This window comes from Danio rerio, chromosome 17, assembly GCF_049306965.1.
Source record: "Danio rerio strain Tuebingen ecotype United States chromosome 17, GRCz12tu, whole genome shotgun sequence".
Lineage (NCBI taxonomy): Eukaryota > Metazoa > Chordata > Actinopteri > Cypriniformes > Danionidae > Danio > Danio rerio.
In genome coordinates, this window is record NC_133192.1 from 22,433,851 (window position 1) to 22,445,782 (window position 11,932).

At 34.7% G+C, this 11,932-nt stretch overlaps 3 protein-coding genes across 16 annotated transcripts in view; all 3 read left to right on the plus strand.

The window, feature by feature from the left end:
* entpd6 (ectonucleoside triphosphate diphosphohydrolase 6) overlaps positions 1 to 2,301 on the plus strand; it is a 78,063-nt gene extending 75,762 nt beyond the window's left edge. For 13 of the 14 annotated variants that reach the window (XM_073927237.1, XM_073927236.1, XM_073927239.1 and 10 more), the window contains 2 exons: positions 878 to 993; positions 1,351 to 2,301. In XM_073927237.1, coding sequence (XP_073783338.1) covers positions 878 to 993; positions 1,351 to 1,443 — 209 coding nt within the window. In that variant the 3' untranslated portion in view covers positions 1,444 to 2,301. 14 annotated transcript variants of the gene reach the window in all.
* The window catches only part of LOC141378555 (uncharacterized), an 876,211-nt gene that overhangs the window by 560,958 nt on the left and 303,321 nt on the right, over positions 1 to 11,932 (plus strand). The gene's annotated exons all lie outside the window — the stretch shown is intronic.
* pygb (phosphorylase, glycogen; brain) overlaps positions 4,490 to 11,932 on the plus strand; it is a 28,550-nt gene continuing 21,107 nt past the window's right edge. The window contains 5 exon segments of the mRNA NM_212809.2: positions 4,490 to 4,808; positions 9,274 to 9,375; positions 9,725 to 9,803; positions 10,021 to 10,124; positions 11,758 to 11,889. Coding sequence (NP_997974.2) covers positions 4,566 to 4,808; positions 9,274 to 9,375; positions 9,725 to 9,803; positions 10,021 to 10,124; positions 11,758 to 11,889 — 660 coding nt within the window. The 5' untranslated portion in view covers positions 4,490 to 4,565.

The following is an 11,932-nucleotide window of genomic DNA, read 5'->3' on the forward strand; positions in this document are numbered from 1 at the left end:
AGCAGCTACAACCATAAAAGCAGAATCTGTGGACTGTGAGCCACAACCTCTAAGTGATTTTATTTGTTAAAATTGATCAACTACATGCACAGTGTCTAGTGTTGTATTTTGTAGCGAGGATGTAAACAAGGATGTAAACAACGGGAAATTCTGTTTGGCACCTTCAACAATTTAGCTACAAATGCATATTTACCAGTCAATCCACTGTAAACACCTACAATCTACACCAATGTCTCTATGCGGACACTTTCCGTGCATTCTACATCTCAAATAACAAACTCGCTAAAGATATGTGATGTTTCATAATACTTAGACATGCTTATACCAAATATATGTGAAAGACACTTGTCAGTTTGTATTTTAGAGAGCAGGCATGAGATTCAGCTGTGTGCTCTTTATGTTATGTCTAATTCAGGCTCAAACTTATGTGGCTAACAGCTACGCTGACTGACAGTATTTGCACAGCAGAGGAAGAACGCATGCTATTAGAGGTGTGGCGCTTTTCCCTGTGACACGTAGCCAATCTGCGAATCACAGCACATTATCTTAGTTGACCAATCAGAGCGTCTTGACGGAACTATGGCAGTTGTTTTCATGTTAGCTGAGTAGCTGTATATAATCAAAGTAAGATATATGAAAAAATAATGTGAATTTTTTTTTTTTTTTTAACAAGTGAAGCATGAGCACACATAGCTTTGCATCTTATAAACACAAACCAAGCCTTAAAAATACATTCTGGACCACCTCTTTAAACACTAGTATTGTTCCAGGAATAAGATGACGTGATGTTATTATTACTAGAATGCATTTTTCAATAAATCCCACATTTTACCTTTGCTCTGCAAAAACGTTGTTCATTCTCTTGTTTATTCTTCAGTGTGCAATAACATGTCAGCCGGCGGGATAAAGGAGTCTCCATTCCTGTGTTTGGATCTGACCTACATCTCTGTGCTTCTTCAGGAGCTGGACTTCCCGCCTGACAAAGAGCTGAAGGTGTGCTATTCTTGATTTATGATTCTTGATTTAATAGCCCTGTGTAATAGTTGCTTTGTGTTGACTTTTGGACGCAGATTTCAACACATGCATAAGGTAGTTAATAGCATTATGAGTGAAGTGATGTGAGCATGGTCAAGAATGGTTTTGGTCAAACTCTAATTTGGTCCTTTTAACCCATCTATGTGCGCACACACATTTTGAGAGGAGTGAAAGCACACAGACACATCCAATTGGGGGCCGGGAATTGAACCTGCAACCTGCAAAGTTCAACTCCTTAACCATCAGGCCACAACTGCTCTGCTTGATCTTGACAAGATTCATGGTTGATACTGTTTTTTTCTGTTTAAATTTCAGCTGGCAAGACAAATTAATAACGCGGAGACCAGCTGGGCCCTCGGTGCCGCTTTCCATTGCATAGAGTCGTTCCGTAAACATGGGACGTGCTAAAAAACTCTTCAACCCAGTGGAACACTGACTGGAAAAAAAAAACGCCAACATTGATTGTATTTGTCATTTGCCATTTTGTCAAAATGTGAGTTTTTCTACATACCTCTGACTTTCTGAATGTTTTACTTTTCTTACTAGGACATTAAGATCTATACGTGTGAACTGGTTTTGGGCATTTGTAGCATGTCAGAATCATATTCGTCACGGTTTACCTGATCAAGAAACACTTTATTGCCTTGTGCTCAATTTTTGTTTTTATGTTATATTTAATTATTCTGTAGTTTTAGTTCTGTTTATTGTATTATAAATGTTTGATCAAAGCACATACTTATTATCTACTCTCAGAGCAAAACAAAAACATTTTTATGTTAGTAAGAACAGCTGTAACTGCTATGATCTTTTTACTCATGGTCGGTTATAAACCTGCTGTTTTTCTTTAGTATTATTAAATATGTTTATAAAAAGTGCCATATAAATGTATTCTGAGACTGTTAAAAACTGAAGTACTGAGACATTTTCATTACATGTAAAGTTCAGAAGGTCATAAAGTGAAACAGCAGGATGTGGTTTACTTTGTGTTCGTTTCTGTCGTGTTCTTCTATTGTACGTTCATGCAGTTTTTTTTTCCTTGCAACAGCAGAGGTCACAAAATTAAGACCTACAGGGGGTTTAGCAGATCAAATGTCTCAATATATTACTGAATGTTTATCAAAGGATGTGGTTTTGAGGTCTTTAGAAAATGCAAAGGATGTGGTTTTGAGGTCTTTAGAAATACTTTTCATTTCCTGTTCTGTATAGCATTTACAAAATATGATTTTGTTGTAAAAATATACAAATATAAACAAATTTTTATATAAATGTATATTGACTGGTCTATCTCTGGGAAATCAGGGTGTCTTCCGTCCATTCCATATCCGTTTTCGAACAAAAAAGGAAAACCAAGAAAACAAATGTTTTTCGTTTTTTCTTTTGCTCACTAAAAAACAAAACAAAAAAAAAAACAGATTTTGACTCGGTTTTAGTTTAAGGTAGCAAAATGGATAAATGATTTATACACGTGAGCGGTGCTGAAACGCCCCTTTTCCTCTGATTGACCAACCAAATCTGAGTTTGCGACGTTGCCCTTAAAATAATAGTCGTATATATATATATATATATATATATATATATATATATATATATATATATATATATATATATATATATATATATATATATATATATAATTTATTTCCTCCTATTGTGTGTGTGTGTCTGTGTGTGTCTGTGTGTGTCTGTGTGTGTGAGAGAGATAAATATACCCCCACACACAATTAAAATAGGAGGAAAAAAAATAAAAACAAATGTTACCCTTTCTTATAGCCCTGAGGCCTAATGTGTTCTTATTCTGGTTTTTATTTTTTTACATTATGCATATGCATGAATGTAAGCCTGCTAACTGATCAAATGATAGAATATGTAAAATTAATAAAACTAAATAATAGGACAGAGGACTTTTATTTTGAGGACTACGTCACGAGCTCAGATTTGGTTAGCCAACCAAAGAAAAGAGGGCGTTACAGCACTGCCTACATGTGTTTTCCTACCCTCAATTAAAAAACTAAAATCGAGCCAAAATCCCTGTATTTTTTGACCAAATGAAAAATAGAAAAAGTTTTCTTAGTTTTCCTTTCTTTTTTTTTTTTTTTTGAAAATGGATATGGAATGGACAGAAGATGATACCCTGATTTTGAGAGAATTACAGTCAAGTGATGGGTTTCTAAGCATGGTAGTGGAAGCCCACTGTGTCTTAAGAGCTCAGTTAGCAATAATGATTTGTTACTTTAAGATAACAGCTTGTTACACGGATTGCACGTCGCACGATGGTAAACACTTAATCACTATAAGCTTTATTTCCACGGGTGCCCAAACTTTTTCGTATGAAGGGCCAAAAACCAAAAATCATTGATAGCCTTGGGCCAAAGACAAATATACCTCTCTAACTATTTTACATGGAAGTTGACATGGTTCATTTCCTAATTATTTTAATAATATTGATAAATAGAAAACATTACTTTGAATCGTTTTAACTAAAGCAGTTTAGCTTTTTTTGTTATAACTTATTGCAATACAAGCAATCATATTTATAACAGTCTGCCTCTGCCTTGAATCACTCACCTAAGTCTCTGCATTGTCTTTTATCCATCTCATTTACCAATCTGATTAATTTACATCATTTAAATGTAAACATTTAATGTAGCTCAACAATATTACAAACTAACTAAAGGTCACATACGATATCTAAACCATTCCCATCATTCTTCCTCTCCTCTCATATGGGGTGGTGGGCCAAATCAAAGGTTACTGTGGGCCATCATGAGCCCTAGTTTGGGCAATCTGTTTTAAGCAGTCTAATAGAATTGTTACATTCTTATATTTACTATTACTATATTTACTATTACTTTGTCTGTTGACCTTGAAAAATATCATTTGCTGTTTTACAATTAAATGATCTAAAAGGTCATAATTTCAGAGCAGATAGACTTAAATGAGTAGATTATTGTAACTTGTGCTATTGCTGTATGCATAAACCAGACTCCTCCCACTTATAGCTGTTTTCTATTGGTAGCCTGCAATCTCGTTCCTTATAAGGACAGATTAGATGGATAAATCAATCCACAACTGTAAGCAATGAGTAAAAGAGGCAAACTAAATTCATTAGTGAAAACTCGGTTTGTATGAAACGAAAGGAAGTAGGCAAGTCTTTATAGGTCTTCATACTAAAGCTGAGTTTTATAAAAATGTCACATAATAGTGACAAATAAAGCTGTTTATACAGTAAATCTAAACAAACATATCTCCTGAGCCAGGGTTCATCTTCTGACTGGGTATATTCATAAACTTGTTGCTAGTTAGTGTTACCGGAATGATTGACATCTCACGCAGCCTATGGGAATGCAATAACGAAAGTGTCACTGGCCAATAGAAACAAGCTGACTGTACGTCCCGCCCACTTTCTTCTTTAGTTGACATAGGGGTGTGTCTCAGAGCTAATAGTGCGTGTAAAGTCCTCGCGCACACTCGCAACAACCTGTGCACATCAAGTCAAGGGTCCAAACTTTCATTCCTTTGCTTTTGACAACATGTCTAAACCGCTAACCGACCATGAAAGGCGCAAGCAGATCAGTGTTCGTGGTATAGCAGGACTCGGGGATGTTGCTGAAATCAAAAAGAGCTTCAACAGGCATCTGCATTTCACTCTTGTGAAGGACCGCAATGTGGCGACACCGCGGGATTATTACTTCGCCCTGGCGCACACTGTGCGGGATCACCTGGTGGGCCGCTGGATCCGCACTCAGCAGTATTACTATGAGAAAGACCCGAAGGTACGCTCTCTTCCTGATTTCCCCTTGTGCAGGAAGCCAGGAAGTGACATGCTTGTGCAGTAGAGGAATCCAAAATAATAATAATCATAATCATAATAATAATAATAATAATATTTCTTACCTAACTGTTATTTGCATAATTTACAGTAAAATGCCATTAAATCAAGTTTGTATAGTAAATATATATTTTTCAGGCGTATGTAGAACAATAGCTCATTTGATGACATTAAAATAGGTTACTACATGTAAACACCATGGTGCCACCCCCAAAATACTAATAACTATTGATATTTTAAATATTTGTACTGTGTCACTGTCCTTAAAACCACTAGTTTACATATTTGTCATAAGAAGTCACTGGAAAAAGAAGAACTTATTGTGGTCACCTTTTCTTAATATATATAGTAACTAAATGTCAGAGTTAGTTATACTTTTTGAGTTGTATACAGTAGTCAGCAGTTGAAGTAGTTTAAAAAATTTCATCAAAGTTGTCCTAAAACCAATGAACAACACCCATTATTGTTTTAGGACAATTTTGAAAAACATTTTTGATCCCTGTTTCGATATCTGTTTTTTGTTGTACGATATCTTGCACCAAAATATATCACGATGAACGATATTATTGTCTTTTTAAGACCATTTTCAGCCACTCAGTAAGTAATGACAGAATGACAATATAATACCATCACAGTGCAAGTACACTCTTCCAAAGAACACATCATATTTTATTCTTAAGAATATTTAATTCAATCATAGTGCTTTAATAATTAGGTGTTTTCATCTGAATGTGAAATATCCTAAATAAATAATAACACATTTTAACAAAAAACGCAAGGTAAACAGTAACAGGCTGCGAAAGATCCATTTTCAGTTGCCAGATCCATTTTCAGTTGTCAGACAGCCAAATAAATATATTAAAGTACATTATAGTAAATACTACAGTGTTTTTAACCATACTGACACTAACACCCCCAACAGAGATAGAGATGTTGCACAATCAGCTAAAATGTTGCAAGAATTGGTTTTAATGTATGGGTGATATATATTGCATCACCAAAAATGATTAAGGTCTTGTCCATGTATTGTGTGATAAGTCAGTATATTGATTATTGTGACAGGCCTACTACTGTATTACTTAATGGCAATGGAGCATTATTTGCTCCATATTTTGCCCTTTTATATTAACAAAATTTATTTGGGATGTTAAATAGTAGACACTTGCAATTATTTGTGTGTGTATGTTTGTGTGTGTGCACACAAATTGTCAATTTAACTTGATGCAGACACCAAAATTCACATATATGGCAAGTGTGTCTTTCCCATAATTGCATAACTGCGGAATTACACACTGCTTTGTGACACAATTCATTACAATTAAATAAAAAAAAACATGTTGTGAATATATTTACATTTACTTAGGACAGAATAGGAAGAGTTTAGATGCACAAACCTCTAAAAGCCATTTGATATTTTCTTCTAAAATTAACATTTTTCTTTGACTCCTGTGTGTAGGCCCAGTAATTTTACTTTTATAGTGACGAAAATCTTCTTTTCATTGCCTTTCTAGTGAAATAACTAAACTTAAACAAAGAAGGCAGACGAAAATGCTCATTTTAGGAGAACATTTCAGATGACATTAAGAGGTTTTTGCATCTGAACTCTTCATATATAATATATAAAGTAGTGTGAGCATAATCATATAGCATGGGCAGTCATTTGAATTCCTCATTTATTGTGAATCATTCATTGTTTTCTGTAGCGTTTGGTTGTTTTTTCCAGCATTATGTCCCTCTTATGCTCATTGTCACCCATTTGTTAATGCATTGAGCATTTGAAAAAAGTGTGATCTGCCGGTTGTCATTAGTAATCAAGTATTTAGCAACCACTTGATGCTCTGCTCACTAGGGCAAGTACAGATTACACTATACTGTCAAAGCCAGAAGATAATGGGCCTTATCTAATGCACCGACATTGTCCATGTACAGAATCACTCAAGTCATGGCTAATAATAGACACCTGTAACTGGGGTGATTTATTATGAGTTATGAGTCTTTTTTTGATGATTAATAAGAGAAAGCGCTTTTTTCAGGTCTTCTGTGGCTTCTCTGATGTAACTCTTAACATCTTTATGTTGTGAATTTAGATATGACTAATTTGCTGATTAACTTGAACTCTATACGATTTAAAAGAAAGTCACTTTAATTAATTAAGTAATTCATTCATTCATTCATTTATTCATTCATTCAATGCTATTTGTTGTAAGAGTGCACAAGAACGGTCCTGCTCTGGAAACAATTTTCTGGGCTTTGTCCAAAATTCATAAGCTTGGCTTCTTCTTTCCAGAGATTAGTGTTTTATTTCATCTGCCTTTGGGGCCAGTTCAGAAAGCCTGCTTTTTCCTCTTGTGTAGACATTTGTAAATGAAACCAGATACCGTTATAAGATTGAGCACACCAACACGAGAAGCATTTCTAGGAACTCGTGTCAGATGTTAGATGCTGTTAAAGTTTCAGACTCTTGGAAAAACAGTAAAACACTGTGTTACTGTTGTTAAACCTACAGTAAGAGATTAAGCAACATGTGGAAATGAAGCATGCATTGATTTTATTGCTGTGGTATTCAGATGTTGTTCTGTGTGGATTTGAGCCCTTCAGCAGACTGTAAACCTTTCTCAGTGTGGACATCTGATGAATGAACTCTTATGAAAAGTTGATCCTGGGCTAAAGAGATCAAATTAAACTTGGTGTACTTCAGCAACCTGGAACAGACATGAGTTAGGGATACTTTACCCAAAAATGTACAAACTATTGGTGACTTTTTTTCAGAACATTAAAAGAGAAGCTGAAATCATCATCCTTAATGATTCATAATATCCACAAAAAAAATAATAATAAAAAAAATCCAAGTTTTTTGAAGAGTATTATATGCTGTTTATTTCTTCTTTGGAAATGTGTAATATCTTTTCTTAATTTGTCTCACTGTTGTATGAGCAATTAATTGATTTAAATATTTTTTCAAACTCTGTCAACATCTTTGTCTGAACATGTAATGTTGCTTTTTTTTGCCAAAAAAAAAATCTGAAAATATTGAAATGTTCAATGAAGTATTGTTTTTGAATAATGAAAACATGAATAAAGTACCTAATAATATAAAATAAATATTAACACTTAATAAAACAAATAACCATTAATGAATCACGTTCCATGCTGCACAAGTCATTTTTGTATGATTTTGAGGAGGTAAGAATGTAGAGAAATTTAGAGAGATGTTTGACTCAGTTTAACTGTTTTATCCCGATTATTGTTTTTCATAATCATAAAGGCCAAATCCAAACTGAATTTCGATTAATTGCACAGCCTTGGTTAATAGTATTATAGTGGACTCATCGCAAACTTGACTTGATACTAGGGCATTAGTGCTCACACAGACCGCAGGTTGAGCGCCCCCGCTACTCCCTGCTGGCCTCACTAACACCCCTTCAAAAAGCAACCTAGTTTTCCCATGAGGTCCCCACATCCAGGTTCTGACCAGGCTCAGCCCTGCTTGGCTTCAGCGAGTAACCAGTCTTGGGATGTACGGTGATATGGCTGTGGCTTATGGCTGTAGGATACTAAGGTAGATGGAGCATTATTTTATTTTGAAGGTGATTAAATTATTGGTAGGGACATTTCAATAATTGGTAGATATTAGTGGTGACACGTCCCCTCCGTCCATGCCAATTTCATGCTCTTGCTTGAAAGTACTTAAATTGTAGACAAAAATTCAAGGCCTAGAAAGTACTTAAAACAAACATAGGTCCTTGAAAATGCTTGAATTAAAATAGTTTATGGTGTTATTTCAACAATTGTACTGTGCTTCTGTCAAAAAATAGAACAATAGAATAGAAAAATCTTTATTTAAAAATCCTAAATTTAACCTAATTTAATTTTATATCTTGTACAGGAACAATGTCAAATAATGCACATTTGATCAATTTTTCAGAAACCACATTTCATTATTACCAGTATTGAACTTAACTAATCATAATAAAGTTGACTGTTTAAAACTGTCTTTTTATCTGTCTTTTATCTGTCTTTTCATCTTCAAAACATCATAACATTTTAATGTAAATATTAAGTTAAGTTTAATTTTAATTTTAAACTAATTTTGAGATGAGCATGTGCTCATGATTGACCCAGATGGTCCACATTAGCTAATCATCATCCTCCAATCATAGGATCCCAAGTCACTATATACTGTAGTTGTATTATTAGTCACTATTAATAGTTAAATATTTCCCAATTAACAAACATGGTTATGGCTTTATTTATTAGTTGTTGTAACATAAGAAGAAGAATTTTCCAGACTGTAAGACTGAGCATCTTCTGTTAAATCTTTTTACATGCTCTCTAAAGTGTTGAGCTGGATGATCCGCTTCTGCTGTCTCTGTGCTCATTTCTACTCCTGTGTGTGTTTTCCATTACAGCGCATCCACTATCTGTCACTTGAGTTTTACATGGGCAGAACTCTACAAAACACCATGATAAACCTTGGGCTACAGAATACCTGTGATGAAGCCATCTATCAGGTAAAGTGCATCAGCAAACCTACTACAGTACAATAGTAGAATGTCTGTTGTTGAATAGCAGAACTGGCCCAGAGCTCTTACTTCAACATCCTGAAACTTTAGAAACAGCTGTTGTTTTTTGCCCTGCTCACCCACAGAGTGTTCATGGGGGATGTGGAGCAGTCACCACATGCTTGCAAAACTAACACTAAAACCTTCCTTATCGAACTGTTGCTGAAATATGAGGCTGAATGCTTGCGTAATCAGATTACATGTTTTCACCAATTGTTAAACAGTATTTTTTGCATATTGTATGTTGCTCTTTTTTTGTATTGATTTATTTTTTGGGCTTGATGGTGCTGATCTTCAGCTTGGACTTGATTTGGAAGAACTGGAGGAAATTGAGGAGGATGCAGGATTGGGAAACGGTGGTCTAGGGCGTCTTGCAGGTACTGATGTTTACATTTATTTAATACTCATTGCGTTGAAGGCAGACATTTCAGCAGTTTTGCCTTCATTGAGAATTGAACCCACAACCTTGATGTTGCGAGTACATTCTCTACTATTTGAGCTATAGGACAGCACAAACTGTAGAATACTCCTGCATCTTCCTTTAATGTATGATTCCCTTATTAATGTTTGTTTGGTGTTTGCTTTTTCTCTCAGCTTGTTTTCTGGACTCAATGGCATCTCTGGGTTTGGCAGCGTATGGTTATGGCATTCGATATGAGTTTGGCATCTTCAATCAGAAAATTGCCCATGGCTGGCAGGTAAACCAAAACTGATTTTGTCAATGCATAATTTATCATAGAAACAACTTAACGTTACTTTTTAATTTGACCTTTTTAGTAAATACTTTTTTTACCATCATATATCATAGAAAGACCAAAAGGAATCATGTTAATCACATGGTTTTTGTTTTAAATACGACTATGTATTAAAGATTTTTTCTTTATTTTTATTAAATAAGGTTTTTAATCATTATCCCCTGCCACTATATTTTAAAGCACTAGGTTTTGCCTCTTTGTAATAAGTTAAATTTATAAACATGATATGAAAATTAATTGTAATAATTGAACATTATTTTGTTTTGATGTTAAATAAAAAAACATTTTACTTTTATTTAATTTAAATGTGAAATTACTTTTGTGAATTAATTTATTTTTGCAGACACTAAAATATGACATCTCATCTTTGATCTATGATCTTTTTATTTAAGTAGAAGGAACAAATCCTTCAAATATCTATTCCAGACACTGAAAGTCAGGGAATTTTATTTCCTTTTTTTCAAGTCATGGAATATCATTGATTTTTATTGTCGTTTAAAATTTTCATTTAACAAAATATAATTTTCAAAACCATTTTCAATTGCATTGTTTCCCACATGGAAAAATACTAGAGTAATTTACTGTTAATACCATATTGTTTTTAAATAATATTATAGTAAGTATTCTATTGTGGTATTTCTATAGTTGCTATGGTAAAATAATAACTACAGTTATAAAAACAAATGAACCAAGTTTTCTTCAAATACAGAGTATATTATACTACAATTCACCAGTTTACTTGAGTAAAAACTAGCATTTACCGTGTATGGCCCTTCACCCAAAACACTTCACAATCATAAGGGGGTGCGGGGGGTGTGGGGTCGATCCTCACAACCACCAGTATGCAGCATCCACTTGGATGACAACGGCCTGCGCTCACAACACACCAACTATAGGGGGAGAGGAAAGATAATGATACACCCATTTTGGTGGATGTGGAGGACTGGGAGGCTAAGGGCAGATGAAGGGAATTTGATCAGGACACTGGGGTTACTCCCCTACTCTTTAAGAGAAGTGCCTGGGATTTTTATTGATCACAGAGTGTCAGGACCTCGGTTAAACATCTCATTCAAAAGACGGTGCTCACTGACAGTATAATGACAATATACAAATAACACCACTTCCAACAGCAACCTAGTTTTCCCATGTGGTCTCCCAGCCAGGCTCAGCTCTGCTTAGCTTCAAGGAGTAAACATTATTGGGCAGAAGGGTGATATGGCTGTGGCTACAGCATGCTTTAATAAAGAGTTGTAAATACATGTGTGTGTGTATATATAATAAAAAAACTTTACTATAGTATGGTTCAAAAACTCTATAGTATAAATTACTATAAATTTTTTTATGTGGGTTTTGCCTATTGTTATGGTATTTTTTTCCATGCCTTATTTATTCTTTTTGCAAGTCACAACCACATTTGCACAACCAGAAATCAAACCTATTTATACAGTATGATAAAAAGGTTACAGTTTACATCATCAAACAGCACAAGGGAAAAGTCGGGGGATTTGACATTTGGCTTAGTGTTTGAACCTTGTCCAAACTATATAACATTATTTTCCGGATGCTCTTTTTTTAGATTGAGGAAGCTGATGATTGGCTGCGTTATGGTAACCCTTGGGAAAAGGCCCGTCCTGAGTACATGCTGCCTGTGCATTTCTATGGGCGAGTGGAACACACACATGACGGACCAAAATGGGTTGACACTCAGGTTAGTGAGCCCTGATCGAGTGCAGTGACTTAAACTGGTCGAT